This window comes from Hyposmocoma kahamanoa, unplaced genomic scaffold, assembly GCF_003589595.1.
Source record: "Hyposmocoma kahamanoa isolate Upper Pololo Valley unplaced genomic scaffold, ASM358959v1 95, whole genome shotgun sequence".
Classification (NCBI taxonomy): Eukaryota; Metazoa; Arthropoda; class Insecta; order Lepidoptera; family Cosmopterigidae; genus Hyposmocoma; species Hyposmocoma kahamanoa.
In genome coordinates, this window is record NW_020654972.1 from 277246 (window position 1) to 301798 (window position 24553).

General features: G+C 35.4%; 1 protein-coding gene across 3 annotated transcripts in view; it reads left to right on the forward strand.

The window, feature by feature from the left end:
- LOC113238156 (transcription factor kayak-like) overlaps window positions 1-24035 on the forward strand; it is a 79657-nt gene extending 55622 nt beyond the window's left edge. For 2 of the 3 annotated variants that reach the window (XM_026474908.1, XM_026474909.1), the window contains exons 2-6: window positions 4206-4680; window positions 5822-5911; window positions 14374-14529; window positions 18978-19136; window positions 20047-24035. In XM_026474908.1, coding sequence (XP_026330693.1) covers window positions 4414-4680; window positions 5822-5911; window positions 14374-14529; window positions 18978-19136; window positions 20047-20586 — 1212 coding nt within the window. In that variant the 5' untranslated portion in view covers window positions 4206-4413 and the 3' untranslated portion in view covers window positions 20587-24035. The remainder of the gene's footprint in view (window positions 1-4205; window positions 4681-5821; window positions 5912-14373; window positions 14530-18977; window positions 19137-20046) is intronic. The other variant, XM_026474910.1, reaches the window with a different exon arrangement.
- Window positions 24036-24553: the final 518 nt, after the last annotated feature.

A 24553-nucleotide genomic window follows, 5' to 3' on the forward strand; every position in this document is an offset into this window, starting at 1 on the left:
TAGTTTCATCACTTTGTTTATAGTATTTTCTTTATCTGTAAATTTACCTTTTAAAGTAGGGAAACTAAAGCCTCTCTACAAATATCCTATTAAATGTACGGGAGCGTTGAACGTTAACATTTTGGATATTTGAAGTTTTATTTAAAAAAGTTATTGATCTCGATTTATTAATTAGGTAACGTGCTTTTGATATCAGTTTAAAGATTTTTGATATCTCATATATTTACGAAATAATCGCCTGGACACACTTAACGAGTACACTCTGTATATGTAAAGAAATGTTCAATAACTGCAGGACTTAAATATTTTGTATGTCGTTTTCTCACTTGGCTCGTAATAGTCCGATAATGTTACGCTAAGAATAACGACCATGTAACGCTGGTATAATACAAAAGTAGTATTATACCAGCTGTAGGTATGTGTGTGAGCTATTATATGAAACAAAGTAACGAACTGGTTAGAATCAGCAGGGTAAATTGTCGCTGTCTGGTTAATCTACCATTGCTCAGCACAATGGCCCTCGCTTCCATTGCGTTTTTATTTACACACTAATTTTGTGGCGTCCGAATTTATAGCGTTTCCGTTACCCACCAAATTTATTGTACGCTTTCCATAAAATATGTCTCTCGATTTAGTTCTTGCTGTTTTCGTTTTCTGCGTCTTTGCATTCTTGAATTACTTTTGAGAAAATAAATATGTGTTAGTTAGATTTTTATTTGTTGCTCGCCATTTACATAATAATGAGTGTTCTATACTAGCATTCAGACTTTTTGCCTGAATGTGTAAACAAATGTTAATCCTAACTAATATTATAAACACGAAAGTAACGCTGTCTGAAAACGTTTTCATGCCTAAACCGCTGAACCAATTTTAATGAATGTTGGTATAAAGATAGATGGGATCTAGGAAATGGACATAGGCTACTTTTTTCACAAAAATAAAGCTTAAAGCGGGTGAAATAGGAGATGCAAGTTTGTATGGAAAACCAATAAAACTATGAAAATTAATATAGTACACTAGGCTGCTCAAATACTTACTCTATGCAGACGAAGTCGCGTGTATGAGCTAGTTTTATATAAACTGTAATTTAGCAAATCAAAAAACGAATATAGGTACTACTAACATACAATATGTAAAATAATACTCCGTTATTGTATCTGGAAATGTTTTTAATCGTACATAAATACGTGTCCCGCTACTTGTCCATGCTTGAATAGATAGTAGGTAAATAGATCAAGGCTTACAGGCTTACAGGACGAAGGTCAATCAGTCCCATAATATAACAATGGAAACTAAGCATTCCCCAAATACACTGTTTTGTTTAGTTATACTCGTATTTAATAGTTGTTGAAAAATACGACCTTCGCTGGTAGAGAATAACAATGAGCTCTATGTTACGCCGTCAGATTATAGTGCACCAAATGATTACATTGCAACCACTTTCAGAACTAATCATTATTATTTTATCTCTACCTGATCTTTTTGCAACTAGTTCAACTACATAAGCATTCATTAAAGAAACATTAAAAGCGTTCAAGATACTTCTAGAGCAATTTAGATTGACATAGCTCAAATTATACACGACTACGGGTTTCTTCATAAAATTAGATATATACAACTTTGAACTGCTAACGTATTCTAATGAAGTACTTAAAACTAATGGAATTAAGTTGACACGCAGTAAATCGTGCTCGGGCGCGGTCAAAACTAGGTTACCCATTTCTAACTGGGGACAAAGAGCCATACATTTGTCCCAGTTACTGGCGCTTATGACGTTTTAAAACGGAAATACCTTCCCCTTGCTTCATATTCAGCCCCATCCTATCTACGTTTAAGTATAAGTAAAACAAAGGAAGAGGGTGAATAGTATAATAAAAGGTTCTGGAAGGCATTGCTTGTGGCATTGAATTTGCGCAGTTTCTTCTTCCAAGGATATTTGCGTTGTATACTTAATACTCGATGTAGGTATTTTTTTTATAATACCAAGTAACTGGACGAACAAGTCGTGCGCCTGGTGGTAAGCGACACGCCTATCCATAAGTTGCAGTGCCACCCAGAGCTTTAAATCGCAAAGATTTTACACTGCGCCCGTCACCGTTTTGGTGAAATTACAGGCACATGGGACACGTGACAGGAGCAGTAGCAGTGCCCCTCAGAGCTTTGCGATTTAAAGTTCTGAGTGGCACTGCAACTGTTATGGACAGGCGTTTAAGTTACCATCGGGCGCACGACTTTTTCGTCCCGTCACTTGATATTATAAAAAAACCCTGTGACATAAGTTGATAAGTCCCATCTGCAATTTCACCAGCACGCTTACACTTCTAAACCGGAACCGCAGTAATGCTCTCATTACTTACTACTTTAATAAAGGCAGAATTTTTCCTTTTCGTATGGATTACTCATCGAACGGTCACGTACAGAAAAGTGCATAACAAAAATAATTGGACACAGTATATTAAAATCTAATCCTACCCACACGCTTGGGCCGGATACATTTATATTTCTTTTCCCATTTTCGGGGACGGACGTCCTACTGCCAGGTGTTATTTGCATATTCGATATGGTGACTGCACCTACGCCGGTCGGCGACTTCGTTTTAAACTTTTCCTTTACTCCATTCAGGTAATTGAGTGCATGTCGGCATTATTATCACACTGTGGGAGTTTGTTTGTTAGCATCGTTATCACCGTTATGAGCATCTACTCATAGATTGTAAGTGTTGATTAAATTACTTAGTTCGACTCTGTATGAATAGTATTACAAAGTTTGGAGTACGACATGTATCTCTGCATCCTCAATCAAAGGCAAAGTTCATTAAAGATAGTAATCCATAATGAGTTGCGAACACTTCTGCTAATATTTACAGCTAAACATAAAATCTTTGGCAACCTGTACACGTAGCGTGTACAATGTACACAGATGTTTCATTAGTTCAAACAAGCAGTCGCCGACTACCGACAAGTCGAGATTTCGTTGCGTAAAACTTCAATGTCTTCTGTATTTTTGTAACCTCTCCGCTTGCAATAGAAACATCAGCCTATCCAAAACATACATCTAAGATTAACAAGATAAATACAACATTTTTAGCTGGTAAAATAATGTCCTCTGTATAATATTTACAATGAATACGTGTTAATACATATGAAACTTAACAATCCAGTCACACGTACGTAGCGCAGAGTATTCCATGCAAATAACAATCAATTATTTAATGTATTTTCGAGTTGCGGTTACCGAACGCTTAGCCTTTTGTGCGAACATAAAATAATAAATTTTCCGTGAATTGCTGCGACCTTGATATTGGTTGTGCATCGCAAGTTTAACCATATTTGTGACACGCACATTTTCCTCTCTCCACGATTGGAATACGCAAATCCCGCAACTAGGTTACCAACTTGCTTTATTGTGTTTACGTGCCACAGATATATGAGATATACAGATACTCCGGCTGGGTCAAGGCGCCAGACAGCTTTCGAGTTTGCTATATATGGAACAAGCACTTAGCTCCTGTTTGTAATGGTTTTTTCGGTCACGTTTCATGTTCTAATTATGCGGATTTAGCACCCTGATTTCCACATAATGTTGTCTAGTGCTAACATCGGTATCGCTCGCCGGTTAATTGCTTAATCCGTGTGCGTCCTTGTAACGCCCTGTATCCGCAAGATAATCCTCACGAGCAATAGACATAGGTAGAAGCAGAACAATGGTAAAGACAAGACGTCGGGTTGTCGCGACTAGCCACGCGGAAGAGCGTTAAAATGCGTCGTAAAAAGCGCGCGCAGTTTAAATTTTATGACGCGCTTTCAATTGGGGCCTGTAAAAAAGCGTTTTATTTGAGTCGCATCCTGGCAACAAGGCTGCGATGTTCATATAGCTCTAATTAAAACGCGACTTGCGAAAGTGCTTGTCCGTCACACCGACTCATTTACAGCTGCCCTTTGCTTCATTAAAACCATTTTTATGGAGAGATTAAATAAAATACTGCTAATGCTTATTTATGTTTATATTGTTTGTGTAGAATGCTTGTAAATATAGCTCCTCGGCCATTATAAACTGACCCACTTTCAGTAAATGAGGCTTTTACAGTTGCCATTAATGGTTGAATTGCGGGATGTTTAAAGTTAAAACAATCTTATCACATATCTAGAGATAGAAACTTGTTGGTAAGAGCATAATATTAATGAATGATTTTTTCTTCTTTACAGGTGAAAACGAGTGAATCGAACGTTACCCGTGAAGACTTCTTAATAAGAAGACTTAAGTGCCATTCGAAACCAGTTTACCAGAGCAGTGATATCTAGCCTTAGTGTATCTAGTGATAGTGCTAATCGTGATAAATTTAGGCTTAGTGCTAACAGTTTTAGTGATAAACGTAACCAAAAAGTAGCCAAGCTGGCTCCGTACAAGGATATAATGAATTCTACGAGCTTGAGCTCTACGGTGCCGACGATAAAGTGTGAGGATACCTCACCGTCGCCGTCAGCGCCCGTCGGGACAGACGGGGAAGGTGGAGCGTACAATCTGAGCGTGAATGTAAACCTCAGCGCAGCCATGATTAACTTCCTCTCAACAGAAAACAACAGCTCGACGACTCTTCGCACGCCAGAGATCGTCAACGACGTGATAACCATGACCAATCCTCTCGACCAGTACAATTACAATAAAAATTCCGCTTTCAAGGTGAGGCACTGTTTACTTTTATTGTTAGGTGTTACTTATAAACTTCATAAGGAGATTTTATGACGGTTATAAATATGAGCCTCTTATTATGAGATGGCACGTTTCATTACATCAAAATTAAGTATAAATTTCAAAGGTCGTAGGATACTACGACCTTACGAATATTGGATTTTACATACACTGTCGTGAGATACACGACAGTGTATGTAAAATCCAATATTACAAATCAACAATGCAAAACATTGTATATCTACTATACGCACCTTTAGGGTTTAAAGTAAAGTACAAGGTAATCAAAATGCGCCAAGGTTCTTCGCTTAGATAACACGTTCAGCGGCTGGATGAATGCAAAATGAGCATTAAGTCTTGGGCGGCTGCCAGCTAGGTGCCACGTAACATCACGTGACCCATCCTCCTTTATACAAATTGGATAACTCTTGGCGCCGGTTTATGCTGAGGTCATACACCTGATTCTACCGTGTATTTATTTACTCACTCTGAACAGACTCTGAGGCGCCATAGCAGCAATTTATCTATAGTTAGTTATCGCATTTACGTTGCAAATGTCTCGATGAATGAGTTTCGAAATGCGCATGGAAGGATTGGGTTAATTCAGAGCGTGAACCAACAATAAACGTGTACGATAATCATCTGTTGGTGTATAGTTGTTCAAATAAATAATTCGGTTTTTAACAATTTACATACGGTTTTAAGTACAGCGCTTATATGAGTTTTTTCTTCAAAATGTTAAGGTGCTAAATGTCAAGAGATGCAAAAACAACCGCACCTAAAAAAAGAAGGTCAGACGTTCTGTTCTTTTCAGATATTTCAAAGCTGTTTAAGTACATACAAAATATACTCATGTCTGTGTAGACATCTGGAAGAGCTGATGATAAAAAAGAAAAAAAGAACTTCTTCTGAAAAACTTATTTCCACTTTTCCCAAAAACCGGTCGACAAAGATTTTGCCCCATTCGAGTATTGGTATTTCTTTAGAGTAATCTCGCGAAATATTATGCAACTTGTCAAATAATCTTTGTGTCGTATGTGTAACAAAGCGTGAGGACAGTCAAATGTAACATGTAGTGTAAATGCAGTGACCTGGAAAACGTTCCATTAGCGCTGGTGTCATCTTGTTTCAGAGCGGAAGCGGAAATGACTCCAACTCCTCTATGTCCAACGGGTCGTCAGCAACTTCACCAGCCTCGGGGACTCCGCCGAGCATACAAAAGGTTAAATTTACTTATTAATCCTAACATCTCATAAACGCAAGTATCACTATGGCAAGTATCTTTAACTTAAATACACATACTTAGTAACTTCATTGTTTGTCATCCGCGAATTTGTTAACAAGGTTGCGAGAAGTTTTTTCTCATATAATACACGCTAAGTTGAAGTAATTAATATTTTTCAAGATATATTTTTTCGTCGCCAACATTAAGATCATCAACTAATACCGCATTTATGTTACTGACTGACTTGTTAATTTCATATTATTATGTGCATGCCCATTTGATATTATTAAAAAAAACATATTACACCTGTCGAGTTCTTAGGTTTTCGCGATTGTTACATATAGCAAATGAAACTATTTTTCCGCATTTAAATCGCGTATATTGGGCTTGAAATAGGTCTTGATAGATGCACGGCTGAGGACTTTTCCGATCTTGTGTGTGACACCTCTCACGTAAGGTAAAATGGCAGGTCTTCGCTCGACTGTTAGTGGTTTCACACGGGGCCTGTGGCATTGACCACGGGACTTGTAAAGGGCCCGAAACGTTGGTTTGTTTGAAAAAAACAAATATACGCGACTTAAATCCGGAAAAAGTTTTTTTTTAGTAAATATATATCTTCAATATATTTGTATGCCTAATGTTTGGCCGGACATAGTGAAATTTATTTATATTGTACACGTCAACTTCTATACAACTTTGTACAAAGTACAAATACATGAATCATGAATTTTATTTCAAGACCCGGTGAGTTCGATTCGGCCATCTTTTGAAAAAATTGCAATAATTTACCGAACAACTCAGGTCTGAAAAAACCTTACACTATTTCATTAACTAAACTAACTTCATTGTCTAATTTGTGACATTTGTATAGTTATTTTGACGTTAATATTTTTATTATTTTGACATTTAGGTAATTTTTTTCAATTTCATTATTATCATTAAAATTGACCAATACAACTATCACAGCGTTTAAATTACTGACTGACTTATTAAATCCATGTGTGCACGCCCACGTGATACTTTAACAAATACATGTTTCTTTCCACCTGTGTTTTCACAAATAAATTAATTGTGATTATTATTGAACAACTTTAGTATTATACTGTGTACGTATTTTTAACCGACTTTAAAAAGGCGGGGTTCTCAATTCCACCTTATTTTTTGTATGTAACGCGATCACTCCGGTATTTGTGAACGGATTTTGATGATTGTTTTTTGTTGGAAAGAGGGTACCTACCTCATTATTGATCCCATTTAAATTTGAAGAAAATATTCCACCTCTAAGGATGGCAAACAAGTGGATGTTTCCGGTTTCGCGCACTTTCCGGTAACCGATTTCAATGACACTTTGCAAATAGATGAAATTTCATGAACTTCGGATAATTATAAAATAATTACAGTATATTAATTAGACAAAGTCTTCCATTATAAAACAGTTCTTGCAAATACGACTTCCTTCTTATTGAGGTAGAGTTCTGGGAAATCCCTAGCTCTAGATAGACAGCAGTGGTGTGATAGAATTTCATATCTAGTCTACACCTACGAGTATTTTAAATTCGCGCGCAGTTTGTATTGACATTGGAGGAAAATGTTGTGAAGAAAACTCGTTTATCAGACTACAAAAACACGTCTTTGAATCCCAATCCGCATTGGCTCTGTGTGCATTATAATTTATTACACTTTTTTTTGTCAAAAAGTGATATTGATTTAGATAACAGTGCAAAAGTTTCATAGTGAGTTCTTTGTTAGAGTTGCTAGTAAGGCTTTAAACTACAAAATATACGTCTTTGTTTGTTTCACATTGGAAATGAAACTATTTTTAAACGTGACCGTGGAACCTGGGAGTCTACTTCCGTTCTCTGTCGGATATCCATTTTTACACCGCGACAGTTGCTCCAGCTTTACCAAGCACATGTTCGGACGTGCATGGAGTACTGCTGCCACCTTTGGTATTGCTCTGCTACATACCAACTGGCCACCTTGGATTCAATCAACACCGTGTCAAGAGGCTTATAGGTGACTCAGAACTGGTGAAGGCGAAGTTGCAGAGCCTTGAACACCGCCGTAAAGTTGCCTGCTATCGGTATTTTACAGGATATAATATCACGGAAAGTGTGCGATGGAATTACACGATATAAATCCGCTTTCCCCTTTCCATCATCGGCTTGGGTACCACCCCTATATTTGGATATTCCAAAGATTTGTACGAAGCGTTAAGCTTCCACATTTATATGGCCAACGGCTATGGAGTGGAATTCCCTGCCTGTAGACTTGTTCCCTGAACGTTATAACTTGGACCTTTTCAAGGCGAGAGTGAATAGGCGTTATTTAGATGTGCATGCTCGATCGTCGACCTCATCGTCACTTTCTATCAGGTGAGATGTAGGTCAAATGCGCACTTACATTTCACTTTAAAAAATCCGTCCAAAATAATTACTAAGAAATAAGTATTTACCAAATTTAAAGACGCATGATTCGAATGAAGCTTCATACTTGACATTGTTTTTTGTTTGGTCGAATATTACTTTTTTGACAGTTAGGGCGAATTTATTCGACACGAATTTCATCGCGCTCACCCCGGGCGGCGGCCGCGCGGTTGATTTCTTCAGAGGAATTTAAATGTTGTTGCCTAGTAAATAGAATTCAGATTTGTCATTAATGTACATGAAGGCGCGGTAACTGAGCGGTCGCCGCACGGCGCTAATTGTATCGGATGGATGTCGGAGCACGGGAGTAGAATTACAGTAAAGGGCCAGAAAGAGAGTGGTTTATTTATAAAATCAAGTATACGCATTTTAGATCAGAAAAAACTGTATCCAATTCAAAATATACGAATGAATGTAATGAATTCGTCGGTGAAGAGGAATTTCTTTCCAGGAAATTGTAATTTTATTTTTTTATTAGACATGTATTTCAGCAATATTTCAATTAATTTGTTTTTTTTACACTATAGTCACTGTCGTAATCTTTATTGCGTCAATGTGGTAGCAAATAAAATCTTAAGAGCTAATGGCAGTTCTCAACGTAGGTAAGCCATGTCAGGGCACTGCAAAAACATAAAAATTACATCATAAATGTAGAATGAAAAATTGATTATTAAGAAATAGAAACACAATATCTTATTTACTATATTACTTAAATGAAAATATAAAATTAGTAAGTTTGAGATTAAATTTTAATTATCAACAAAAACTTACGTTCTACTTACTTTCTAAAAATTCTTTAACGTCATAGTAGCATTTTTCTAAAAGGAACTCTTTTCACTTTTTATTAACTTAACTTAACTGCCTCCGTAGCCGAACGAATACCATGCTGGACTGCCACGCAGAGGTCTCAGGTTCGATTCCCGGGCCGGGAGAAATAGTTGTATGGCCTACAATTATTTCTCTCGTGAGTTTGGGTGTAATTTGTGGTTGTCTATGTGTGTGTCCATGGCACCCGCGACCCAGGGTTTCCCTAGTGCGGGGCTATGTTGAGTGTGTGCGTTATTTATTTATTTATTAAATAATCAATCTTTTTTAATAAAATATATCTTTTATTTTTTTTATATCACGGTAGTAAAATACCGTTTTTTGTGATATTACTCCACTAGTTTGTTATAATTATGAATACAAAGATCGAACGCAAAGAAATATTTATTCGATCCGTTTGGATTCGAACCAGCACCTTCAGTACACCGTGCCTGTTGCTCTCCCAACTGAGCTACGGAACGAAACAGCAAACCTTACGAATTTTATTATGCTCATTACAAATCTTCGTTTTTAGTTTTTAACGTCTTTTTACCGTTACGCCATCTGTGAGGAATCTATAAATATATAATTTAATTTATAATGAGCATGAACTCCGCTTATACATATCCTACAAAGAACTTAATACTTAATCAAAACTTTTGCTTCAGTATCTAGCAATAATATTATATGACCCCGATCAAATTCAAACTGGTTTATTATTATGAATAAGTGTTTGGTCTTTTCTTCAGTCTACTTTTCATGGCAATGTAAACTCGGCTAGACAATAGGCGGACGTTTTAATCGTGGGAAAAGTAAACAATTCTTTGATTATTACGATTACTATTGTATAAAATTGCACGCGCATTTACATGACAATGTTACAAAAAAACTTTGTCATATATACAAGTATTTATTTTTATTACATTTGCCACGTTGAGATAGCACTATCATTCATTACGCTAAATATCTAGATATTACCTACAATAATAGTGAGATGGCACAGTAATTGGCGACACAGTTATCCAATTACAAATAATAGGGTTTAACAAAGTTCTTTCTTTTTTATTAAAAATCAAATATCTCCATCTCACCCTAATGGAAAGAGACGATGAAACAAGTACCTAAGTACCTAAATATTAATTCCCAAGTTAAAGCGCATGTACAATGTGAAAACAGAATGAAAGCACGTTAAAAAATTAAACACCTAGATAGAAACAGCAATACTTGTTTGTGACGTTACAATTTTATTGGCTACATACTAAAAACATCCATACCATTGAATTTACACCATTCTCTAGTGTAAGTTAAGATATCGTGTATCAGGTGAATTTTCAGCATGTTCATATGCGCTGTAGAAGCAATAACAAAATTTGATTGAAATATTGTCAAGATTTTCACACACTTGTTTACTCAAACAAATTTTTGCACCGAATACAATTGTAACCGTATTCTATAATGATAATTAAAATTATTTTATAAAAAAAAACCAACCTCAAAAGGAGAATTACGTCTCTTTGCTAAGTTTCATTACAATTGGTTAGCGGACAGCGACCGACATTCTATAAGTCGGGTTCATCTCCCAATTTGCCGCCTTGAAAGGTGGAATATTTTCTTCAAATTTGAATGGTATCACTCAGTAGTGATCCCTTTCCAATAATATCGAAATAAAGAAATAAATATGGAAATCGTTGCACAAATGTCGATGTAATCGCGTAACATACACACAAAAAAATACAATCCAATTGAGAAACTCATCTCTTTTTGAAGACGGTATTAAAAATGAAATTTTGTTTGAATCTAAATTGCTAAGTTTGTTTTTTCTTCACAGTTGAAGCATGTAGTTAAATAACATATTAAGTACCTACGTTAAGTATTTACTACATAACATATATTATTATGTTTATGACTTTTATTGTGATTTGAATAACCAGGTAAAGTGACAATGAATGGAATGACATTAGCATCTTCTTTAATCTTGATAACTTTTCAACATGCGCGAATGTTTTGCTTCTATACCTTAGCGTCATTTTTTGTAGAGATCTTATAGAAGACAGGTCTCCAAAAGGGGCTAAGAGAACGATCCAGAAGATAAATAACGGCGTGGTCATAAGATTGATTGTTCATTACAATTGTTACCTCGATTGTTATGTATGAATTAAGTATAATAGTCTTAAATATGGCATCCAAAATTGCTCTGAACGTTCAAAGATGTATATTTTAACTATACATTCTGAGTATCTATCTATTCAAAACATTCAAAATCAACCATACATAATTAATTTAAGAAGCACTCTATCAAAATTGGCATGTAAATATCATGCTACATTTAATAAACTATTTACGTATAATGTATTATATTATTCTTCTTCTTGGGGTGCCATCTCCTATCGGAGGTCGGCAATTTGAGTCCGTGAAATTGCGACTCGGAGCAGTTCTGTGTTGCTTATGTTGAACCAGTCTGCAAGATTTTGAAGCCATGTGGCTTTTCTACGACCACGTCTTCTGCGGCCCTTGATTATTCCCTGCAGAATGAGCCGCAGTAGGGAATATTTATTACGCCGCATGATGTGCCCGAAGTACTGCAGTTTCCTCTTTTTTACTGTTTTTAAGAGTTCCAAGCCTTTGTGCATCCTCCGCAATACGTTGTCATTGGTGACTCTATCCATCCATGATATTTTATTATATTATTACTCCTCTTTATTAATAGTATGTTATTGCCATGTCATGATTTGAAAAATTAAAACAAATACATTTTGCATGTCATATTAATATCGTCATCTTTCAACTTCAACTTTGCAATAGCTTAAGCAAGAAATGAAATTGAACTTTGAGGTTACGTCGTAATTTTTTTCTTAAACTAAGGCAACATTCCTATTACTAAATACGAAAATCTTGCTAGGTTCGTCAAGTTGCTTAGTCGAAGTTACCAACCATATAAATACTAGGTCGAAGTCAAAGTTTGTTTTGCAATTCTCAGTCTGAATCTAAAAACAAAATATGCAGAAACAATACGAAGAATATAAATAACATTTTTTTCTAAATGTGTTCTTAATCATTACAAGCTATAGCAGAATAACAACGAGAGCTATGTACTTCATAGTACTCTGAGTCATAGACCTATTAACAAGTTTGTTTTATTCGTTTATATATCCTTTTTTTATTTTCGTCATTATATCAGCTCGTACGCGCGCGTCGCGGACAATAAGACTTATCTTAAACACGGCAACTCTCCCGGTTTTGTTCCGCCCGCATCCAACCATCATCATCATCATCATCAAACTTAAGAGTTACACTCTTGTCGGTGGAACATCTCCCAATCATCTCCAACCAACCAAATCGCATCCAACCAATGTTGGATGAATACTTCCATCTTACCGTAGCTCCATCTGCCATGTAGGCATTCTACAGACATAACCAGCGCACTGTTGCTTCAACTTACCAATTTTTCAAGCTATGTCGGATACATTCTCTGACGTATGACTTCGTTACGAGTTCGTTCTATCAGCGAAACCCCAAACAGTGTTTATTGTATTGCATGCGAAATATGGTAATTTCCAAGGGACTCGAAACACATAAGAACTACTACTTACAAGAAATTTACGCCCTGGGGTTGATCAAATACGATTGTGAATATTTTTGTCTAAATATCCTTATCGAATGAGACACTGCTCTTCTTACATTCCTTGTTGTAGATGACTTGAATAATTTTATATTTGAAGCAACAACCCTGGACGGCCTTCGGAGTACATTATTCATCTCTCAGCTATGTCTTCGGCTGACATTTATATTTATGCTAAGTGTAGCTATTATTACAAATTCTCCTTTTGTAGACAAGTGTTCAGCAGAGGACAATTTTATTTTAATAGGCTGACTAGTGATGCAAAATTAGTATGCTCTATTGAATAACACATATTCGAAACTCCTTTGCATAAGAATATGAAGGCTGAAATAATTTGTTGACTATCTGTTTGGTACAGTAGGTGAGATTTTGTGAAGGTTTATTGAATAAATAGAATATACCTACGGAATAGGCATTGGAGTTCAGGGACTAATGAGTTACAGATTTCTTTAATCAGAGGGTTACAAAAATTAGTGAGTTAGGAATGAAATTAAAATAAATAAAAATTTATTAAAAATAAATGCCGCGATGACTTAAGAGTTAGCAAAAAAGAAAATAAATTTATTGAAAAATATAAAATGGCGCCATTAAGTAATTTACACACCATATCAAAAGTACTGTAAGCATTTAAATAAAACTAATTAACGAGTAACTTAAGGATTATGTATCATATCTAATTAACTAACTGTAATTAAAAATCTATGCCAGAAATAGTTAAAACAAACTGTGTTAATGTTACAAGTACCATAATTCGGTTTTAGTGCTCATTTCACTAAAACCTATTTTTGACGGTGGCAAGAATGTTTATAACCCACAAATACAACGGTGCCACCAGTGAGTTTCGATATTTCATTAAAACTCATTTTATTTTTGATAATGATAGTAACGGAAATTAAGTGGAATATTTGCCTTGCCTACACAAGTTTAAAACGTGAAAAGTTTGAAAACTTTTACAAAGTTAATTATTATATTAGAGTTTATCATAATCATTAAATTCATTTATTAGTTGTCTTAAATAATTGATAATTGATATTTAATTGTTAATCAATTACAAGAAATCTATTGCTCATAAATACCTGAATTCCAATACCTATTCCGTAGGGAATATTCTATTTATTCAATGGCAAAACTTTCACAAGATCTTACCTACTGTACCAAACAGATAACGAACAAATTGTACAGCTTTGTAAGCGCCTTCGAAATGATACAAATGCAATAATGCAATAACAAATGCTTTCTGAGCCTCTATGGCGCTATAAACGCGCCGTGTGCATAAGGGCTAATATTTAGCATGAATGGACGCAATTTAAGTTTTGATTTGCAAAAGTTATTTCCATAGTTTCTTACGTTTATATAAATATATATGTATATTTACGTATCTGAGGGTCGTATTCTAGAACTCTACTCGATGCTCAAGTCCGGATTGCAATGGAAACACAAGCACTGGAAATACGACCCTAATGGCAGGGACTTGAGTATGATTTCGAGTGCTTTAAACCATACTCGAATCCTGACTTGAGGATTGAGTAGAGTTCTAGAATACGACCCTGAAAATGAATACCTAAAGACCTAAATGTTTTGTTACCTTGTCTTATCCATTTTCATTGCAGACTTGCTCAGAACTCATAAAGGCAGGACTGAAGTTGTCGATCGAATCAAAACGCAAGATGTCTGGTAGCGACACGGACGGGACCGTCAAGAGGATGAAACGGGAGGACAGCGACGATGAATACGATAGTAGCCAAACACAACCTTCTAAGAGCGAGGTGAGACGACTATTTTCTGACGACGATTCTTAAAGTATCTTATTACATATACTATATTACTAGTCCAAAAGAGTAGAAGGTGCATGAGACATTAATGGGGGTCTACGAGAATAGATCCCATTCAGGCAGGGCATAATCAATATTTTGGCTTTCCATGCACTGATTAATCCACATTACACAGATAGTACTTATGTACTTAAATAATACTTTCTTATAATATACTTAGAATTCCCTATGAAGTAAACATTATACAACAAATAAGACATGGAGCTATATTCGTTTAGATAAATGTTTTCACTCTACACAAATTGAGTAACACTGTGTCAGCTGTCAAAAATATATTTAAAGTCCATAATTTTTTTTAAAATCCGTATTAGAAAAGCGTCTAAGCAAAACAAAAAAAAATGCCACGTGACATCTAAGACAATAAATAAAATGTAAAATTGAAATACCCTAAATATAATAAACTCTCCATTTAAAGATGCTACAATATAATTTGCGACGACAAATCTTATGAAAGTTTCTGGCTCATCAATTCGGTACTGTAATTAAATGTTTACCTTAACACTTCAGACATAAGGTTTATATTTATGGTTAATGTACGCAGTGATATAATATTAAATAACTAATAATTTAGAATGAAATAGTTTAACAATGCAATAGCGTCGAAGCTTGGAATTCTGTAAATAGTTGTATATATAGGTACAGTGGCGAAGGATCTATACAAAGTGTCGCACGGATACGCGACACGGAGGTAGAGTACTATAAAATACCGGCGCGCTATGATGGCTGTTTTGACAGATTACAATAATAGTGAGGTCAAATCTCAATTCATTATCGAAAAAAATATAAATATAGTATTGCAAGGGGTAGCTGATTAAAAAGTTTTAATAAAACGAAAATAAAACAATTCGAAACTGCTTTTCCTATAGTTGCTGATCTTATAAGTGACGATCGTATTAGATTTCATTTTTTTAAATTTCGAATTCTGAAAAACAAATGCCGAGAGTGGTGTAAAATTATACATCCATAAATTTTACTGCATGCCACTATTGACAACAATGTACATCAATCAGCTCCTTCAACTTAGTTAAGAATTAATCTTAAACTATTTATTTTTTTCCATCCTCTAAGGAATTCATACGAAACTTGATGAGCGGACAAACGTCAAAACGGCCATCATAGCGTGCGCGTATTTATATTATAGACAGGATATTTTGCTTCACGGAGACGTTAATTTAATTTTTTAAAGTCCTTTAAAAATTCGATTCCCAGACGAGAATATCTCATTTAGGAATATAATAGATCGTAACTCTGAAAAATGTCAAAATTCCGTCTTATATTTAGTTGGCGTTGATCAATAGCATGGAAGTAGTTTATATTACGTAAATGGTCGTGAATTAATCTTTAATATGAAAAGTAAGTAGTCGGTTTTATTGGTATTGATCATGAGCTAAAATTATTTTAACGAAAAAAATATTCGAAATGTCGTTTGTAGATGAAATATCCGTTTCTTAGCAATGACTAAGAATGCAACAATTCAAAATCTAATCTATCTAATGATTAATGAATGACTAACAATGATAAAAGCAAAACAAATGCATAATTGGTTTTAACAGCATGTTTCTTGTAATTTTGTTAAACAAAGCTGAATAAATACGAATTTCTACCTTATATCTATTGCAAAAGTGTAGTACAAAAGACCGTTATGTGTACTACGTGAGTAACACAAAAGTTTTAAATTTGCGACATTCAAGATACCTACTGCACTGACTAACCGACAAATATGGAAGATTGCGAATATTCTTAACTGGCTTTATGAGATGCGACTCAGCATTGTAATTCAACGGCTTCATTGAAGTTTTACGAGCGAGGAATGTCACTCATTGCAAATGCATCGTGTGTTATGACTCTTATAATGTCTTCAGACATGCCATGTATATTTACTACCAGTAGAGCTTCTTGTGAAAAAGTTCATCCACGACAGTACTGCCTCCTTACCTATTTCTACCGCCAAACAGAAATGTGAGCGTTATGCGTTCCGGTTTAAAAGAAGAAGGTTGCTGGTGAAATTATAGGCACATTGGACTTTCAACTTATGTTTCAGGGTGATGGGCGCAGTGGCAGTGCCCCTTAGTTTTTTGCGACTTAAAGTTGCGAGTGGCACTGTAACTGTCGTGGATAGGCGTGTCACTTATCACCAGGCGCGTCGCTTATCACCAGGCGTAAAACTTTTTAGTTCCGTAGTTTAATATCATATTAACAATTAAAAACATTGACTTACAATTATATGGACGTCGGGTCCGCGCTAAGAAGTGTCCGCACTTGCAAGGCGCTAAAATCGTATACAGAGCGCCAAACTCCGCTTTAGTCTTCATTTGTTCGACTGACAGCGCGATACTGCGATGACATTACAATTTAAATTTCGAATAGGTTGACTTGGGACATTTCTTTCGTGGTTTTTGTATTAGACCCGTCGTCCATTTATTTGTAAGTCAATGATTAAAAAAAATCATAGTGAGATTCGCCTAGTTTTTCAAGCAATATTCGTGAACTGTAAATCCATTGACAAAAAATATATCTCTGCCTTTATACGAATACTTACTACGATTTTGAACCAAGCATCTCTACGGGCTCTACGAGCAAGCGAGATTTCATTATGAATAAAACACCCATCTTTCTGCACCAAATTACTTTCACGTAAAAAGATTGGTGCTTTATTCACGATAAATATTCGCTTATGCTTCAAAATCGTAGCGTTCTGGAATATTGTGTTACTTATAAAATCAGCAACATATTCGTCATTCACCTTACTGTAATGGATAGTTTTGTTACATCATTTCGTCATACTTTGTTAAAGTGCATAAAACAATAAAAATCTCATGTAAATAAAAATGAAAAAAACGTATGAGTGCAAGCTATTCAAACTCAATTTTAACGGCCATTCTTCACATACAAACATGTGACTGTCAATGGGGTTGGGTCTCTATTTAGATTCCGTTTTTATTACCGTGGATCGTAATGAAGGCGAATTTTTGTAACCATAGCATAATAATCAACTTTATGTCAGTTTTGTAACGTATAAATTAATATGAGCCAAAAAATATTTCAGAGAATTCTCACGCAGTTTCAGCAATTCTCGCAGCTACTGGTATTGTATCTAGTTTAAGTTTACCTATACGTTACGCAATAGACATAGATACAGTTAATTATGCTTATATTTATATACCATTTCGTTACGAAAATTCCATTATGTTCCGCAGTAATGTAAATTGAGCTCTATTCTACACGCCTAAGGGCGCATGTTCACGCTAAGAAAAGTCGCCGGGTTAATGCAAGAATTCGTCTTTCTACACACGAACTGTGTACACAGCCTCGGCGCCGGACAAGAAAAAATCTTGTCTACCCCCGACACGACGCGCTCTGCCGCTATTGTACCTATAGGGCGAGGTGAGGTGCATTGTCAGTAAACGAACGTTTATGCGCGTGGACGGGTGTTGCTTAGTAGTCAACATATTTCTTCCCACAATCGGTACTAAAAAGACAGCTACATGAATGACTCGTAATGCACTGACAGTTTTTACCCTGCACACGTCCTGAAAGCATTCATATCTTGCACATACTCATTTTCTCGTCTGCAACAGACACGACATGTTTTAGTGGCTAGATTCGACAAAGTTCTTGTCGTGTACAAGACCATTCTCATCTTTTCTGTAGCAGACACGTCGAATTTCTTAGCGTGTAGGTACGTACACGCGCCCTTATTGTTCTTGGTTCACAATGTACTGCTTAAAAGTATCGTATCTACAAACGCACAATATCATTGTGCGGGCGTGACAATACTTCTCGATAGAAAGTCATAACGAGACTGTCAATTTATGATAGTGTATATCGTATTCAGAACAAGTCGCTTCCTCCTTCTTTAAAAGTGGCGATTTACGTCCTGATCATTGTCAGCTGTTCTGAAACCTCATTGGATATTATTCTTGCACTGAATGAATTAGTTTGTTTTTGATCTTCGTCTTCCAGGCATAACAAAAAGAAGGAACGTGACAAACGATATACTGACAGTTTTCGTAAGCAACAGCACTTAAGTGAAAAAAAAATCTTGTGATATTTTTCTTACTTTAATTTATTGTATTCATTCTACTGTGTACCGAGAAGCAGAGTTGGAAGTGATAATTGTCAAATAAATTAAATATCTGGGTAATTTCGTACCCTGCCAAAAACATCAAAAGCGTTCTCATCGTAGTGACTGGACAAATTAAAGATATACGATTCAGATAGACGTGTGAAATTCTTCTTTATAATATTGTAACTGAATTCAGGTTCTTTCAAAATTTTCATAGTACTGCGGTTAGGGTTTTTGACAATGAACCACGTCCTTATCGGCTCATTTTTTTTAACTTTGATAATATATTAATATCGATATTAATTCTATATTTCAGTTAACACCCGAGGATGAAGAGCGTCGGCGGCGTAGAAGAGAACGCAACAAAATTGCAGCGACGAAATGCCGAATGAAGAAGCGCGAGCGCACCGTCAACCTTGTCACCGAGAGCGAGGTGCTAGAGACGCAGAACATCGACTTGAAGGCGCAACTTAAAGTAAGTTACTCTTACTTTGCAATTTAAATATTTCATTTATTTGAATGTAATATCAAAGTATTCTCTGTCTGTCGTGTGAAAGAAAAACTAATGAAGCATGGGAAACTACAGGCACATGGGACTTGTCAACTTTATGTCTCAGATTTTGCAATTTAAAGCTCTAAGTGGCTCTGGAACCTGTAATGGGTGGGCGTGTCACTTACCACCAGGCGCACTAGATAGTATAACAGTAGCATTAGAGCTCCTTGTGAAACAGTTCGTCCAGTGAAGTATACTGCTACCTTACCAATTTCTGCCGCCAAGCAATAATGTGAGCATAAATAAATAAATAAATAAATAAATTAAACGAGGCGTGAAGAGGCATATTGTAGGCAGGCAGGGTGGAGGCGGCTAGTGCAGTGAGGATTCCATCGCTGCACTAGGTTCCTTCGCGTTTGGATACCACTTTCCACTTAACATCAGGTGGAGTGGAGTCATTTGCAAGCAATAATGTGAGCATTAATAAATAAATAAATAAATAAATTACTGCGCTTCGGTTTTGAAGGATAGGGTGCTGGTGAAATTACAAGCACATGGGACTCGTCAACTTATGTCTCAAAGTGACGGACGCAGTGGCACTTTTTGTGTGCACGCGTGTTATCTGAAAGCATTTGCGATACGGTGTGTGAGATGCACTGCAGATTAACAAATAAAGACAATTTTACTCGGCTGAAAAAAAAAACAGAAAGTAAAAAGTCATAAATTAGTAAACAATATTAAGAAATTAGTAATCTAATCTATAATGACGTAATTGAAGCTTTTTGACGTTGTTAACTCATTAAGGCTAATACCAGTAGTTATTTAAATTTGTAATCTTTCTTGAAACCACCAATAAATAGTACAACGTATTATATGTCTTTTCGTTTTGCAGGAGCTGGAAGTTCAAAAGCGGCAGCTGATAGACATGTTAGCAATGCACGCAGCGTCTTGTATTAAACATAGCAACACGGCGACAAGAACATCTCCTACGCAGTACAACATGATCCGAACATACGAATCACCATCCACATTCCCCACTACCTACGAAGCGCAATCGCCTTATATTCGGCCAGAATCAGCCAACATTCTCGCGTCAAGCTATACCTGTGTCACACCACTTAACGGTGATAATTCAATAGACACTATAGCGTCTCTAGACAGCTCTTATATGCCCCAACAAATATTGGATCCTGAATATAGAGCTGAAAGTGTCCTCAATCTACAACCTAATTCTGATGGCAATTACGTCACCACAGACGGGTACCTTCCAAAAGCGACAAATGTACTTGTACCAATTGAACACGAGCAAGATTACTATGATCCTGAAGTTCACTACAATATGACGGGTCCACAGTGCCACGCGTATCCCGGCAGTGTTCCAGATACACAATCAAAAATGAATAACGGCCTCAATGACGGCTGTCTCGTCTAGCCATTAGTCACCCATAAAGTTTTTGTCGGGTCCAAAATTTTCATTTTCGACATGTATACGTCTAATTTTAAGCATTGGAAGTTAAATAATTCGAAATATAATGTCACCCTTTGATTCGCGTTTTAAAACATTGTTGTGATATAACAAATAGTTTATAGTCGGTGTAAATTCTGTTTGGATCTTTTTTATTTGTACGAGAAAGTCTATGGGGCGGGGAATTTGTTTCGAAACGAAATCGTATGTCTACTGTGTAGAACAACAACATGGAACGGTGGAGAACCACAAAAAAATTTAAAATCCAACTTTGAAATTTAATATTGTGTAAATACACGAGATATTCCATTGAGTACACGAGTTTGAATAAAAATTAAATCATAGATAATTAGGTTTTTAAACGACAATTAATTTGTATCATTCAATTTCGAACAGTCAGCCTTAAAAGTTTATTTGAAAGCTGTTTGAGTTCAGTTGGCATTCTCGAAGGCTAAACCACATTTAATTTTGTCAAAAAGAAAGAATGAGTGAGGAGACAGATGCCATTCAAAATACTTCAATCCCTGTCTATTTATTTTCTTAACTCTTCAATAGTGTTGTGAAATAATAAGTCGCCATGTTGGGTAACATTCAAAATGAAACTGTGAAACAGTTAATAGGTAGGTATTTCACATATATTTTTTTAGATGTTTAAAATCCTAACATAAAATTACAATTTGTTTTATCGTTTAAGTTCTATGATTTTGCTTTGATCTGTATAAAATATTTATAAGTGTTTTGAGATCTGATTTTCGTTTTTTGGAATGGTGCAATTATGTTCGAGGGACAAGTATAAATAATGTTTTCACAATTACCGTAAGAGTCTAGTCCTGTGATTGTGAATCCAAAAAAAATTACCCAAATGTAAAGTTACAAACATCACATAATAAGTATGTTATTCCAGTACAATAAAATAATAAATACAAAGATACCTCCTGTTGAAATTCCGAGAGTATATTTTATATGTTACGATAAAAGTTTGTAGAAGTATATTCGCAGTTTATTGGATATTCCACATTTATAAAAGTGTTATACATATTTGTATAAGCTAATATAGATTTAAGGTGCTTTAACTCAGAGTAAGACGTGATATAATTCTTTGAATATTTTTGATTATAATACATTGTTCATAATATTGTATTAAAGTATATTTATGTGTACGTAGAGTATTATGGATACAGAAATCGCATAAAAAGTTATATAAAACACTACTTTGAAAGTGCCTCCATTTGATTTAGGGAGTCAGCACACTAAACGACACGGAATCGCATTAATCCGGTCATAAAACAGCTTTATAATTTAATGTAATAAAAGCGAAAAAGACGTTTCGGACCGATGCGAAAGACATAACGTCTTTTCCGCTTTTACTACATGGACATAAAGTTTTTTCTGACCGGCTTGATGCGCTTCCTTGTCGATAAGTGTGGTGACTCCTTACTCGGAAACATAATATTAGTATTTTTGTAGACCATTTTAAACATATACGAATAACTAAGTACATTTGTCTGAGCTACGGGCAATTTATAAGTCATAATTGTTCACTTTAACGAAAACAGGTGCACACACTATACACTTACTCACTTTATACACTTACATATAATAAGTGTAGAAACTTTTAATAAATTGGTTGTAAATGTACGATAATTATTGCGTAACAACTGGAGTTGTACTGTTACGCGATCCATACAATATTGTACGTATACATTAAGTTAAGGAATATCCGAATGCCAAAGTACATCGTTCACAGTAATTCACTACGTGTTTGCATCTTCGACAAATCGACAATGTTGGCCTATTTAGCAATAGAAGTTACAGAATATAGCAGACTGAACCATGCAGCTCAGATAAATGAAGTGATTATACGATGGACGGATTTCTGTAACATTATTGGGTATTAAGTTGCATTGAATTGATTGCTTGAAAAATAAATAATATCGTCATACATATACACATGTCACACTAACTTAAATTTATAGTATCTCTTTCTCACTAAAAACATGTACGTAGTTGATTGCCATATATTTACAGGGTTTTGGGTATTGTAAACAAAATGGGGTTTGGTACAAAATTCGAACAAAGTAAAAATTCTACGATAAAATATATCCCTTAAAAATAGCTACATTGACATTTAAAAGTAAAAAGAAGTAACACGAATTTTAACTTTGTTCTTACCAAATTCTATTTTGTTTGCTTGTTCTATTGATACCAAACTACGTCTTTGAAGGTTTGCACTCAAGTACTACTTATCACACTGGTATATCATTTTTTAAAATTAAATAACGTAATTTTGTTGTCCATCGTATAAAAAATCGTGATATAAGTACAGTTTAAAAGTAAGACAGTGCCTTCTGCGTACCGGTGAGCCTAGTCTTTGATTGCACATGCAGTCAAGTCGTGTGAGCATTTATTTTTATATCGTCGGTTATAAAGGGCCCAATTTTGTATTTAACGCTCACTAACTAGTGCTTGTATCCATGAAAATATGCGTAGTTTGTTAGATTGGAAAAGTTTTCAGTTTCAGTAGAAAGCAATTCAAAGGTGCCATCTATGGTGGACGACAAACTCAATCGCTGGCAACTTATAAAAAGCCATGGCCTCTTTATGCTTTCGCGGTTTTGCAAACAAGTGTTGCGACTGTTAAGTGGGTTGGCTACATTGGTGTAAATTTGCGCCAGAAAAGAAAAATAAATTTATCCCGTTCATGGGCGGGTCAACATTTTTGTGGATGATATTTAAAAAGTGCCGCACATAAAAAAGTACGTCGCGTTGTTGATACTTCTATATGGAGCAGCAGTAGGCGGGCACTACACAGAAAGGACTTGGAAATCACACTGTAAAGCCCATAGTTACTTTTTTGACATCCATACAGCAAATGTGTTCCCCGTACTATCATATTCTGATACATAATTTTACAGTAAACGCCGTTACTGTCCATGAACATGTTAGGTGCATCATTTAGAATATTCGTTAATTCAACTGTCAAATTTAAATAGCTTTTTACAAAAATACATTTAAATAAACGCAGTTTAAAATTATTGTGAGCGGACAAATTTCATGACCACAAATTTTACAGCTCTACGTAAACAACAAAAAAAGTTAATTAATATAGCATTCGCACGAATTGACCCATTGTAGACCAAAGGCCTTATATACTCTAAGATTCCATAGCCTCGATAATTAGCTCGTTGTACGAGTAATTAAAATGGCTATTCATGGTGCTATCACTACTTAGATGATCGTTATACTAAATTGGGACTCTATTATTGTGATAAAACGAAACGTTATTTATTAGAATGGATCACAAGTGAACAGGTGTTCTAATTTGTTTTATTTAAAAAATCTTGTGTAACAAGAGTTCAAGTCTTCGTATGGTTAACGTAGTTTCGTCTTTTATTCTTATTCATAAAATACAATGGACTTCATTTAAGATATAGTTTTAATAACAGAACACAACAACAACAGAACAGAAAAAAAGAAAGATTTTTACATGCCGATGCTGTGTCAGATTAAATGACTTTGTCGACAAACGATTGCAAAGACAAATGAAAGTAGGCTCTCAAACGTAATGCCCTATGACCATTGTTTATTGTAAGTCAATGCCTATGACCGATCTTTTCTGACTTCTAATGGTAGGTAATATAGCATCAGCTCGCCAACCTAGTGTACACGAATAACCAATAAAGAATAAAAAGGCACAGGGGGATTATTTGACCAATTTCTTCCATGTGAAAAATCTATTATCGCCACATCCAACAAAATTTAACTATACTATAACCCTTAAATTGCTTTTGCAAAACAAACCTCAAACGTTAGGTTCAAGCAATTTGTTTTTGAAAGGACACTTTTGAAGTTCATTGTATTTATTTTATGCTAATGCTTCGTAGTGTGGATGTACCGTCGCTGTAATCTTGCGCATAAGATTATCTTTAGAAGG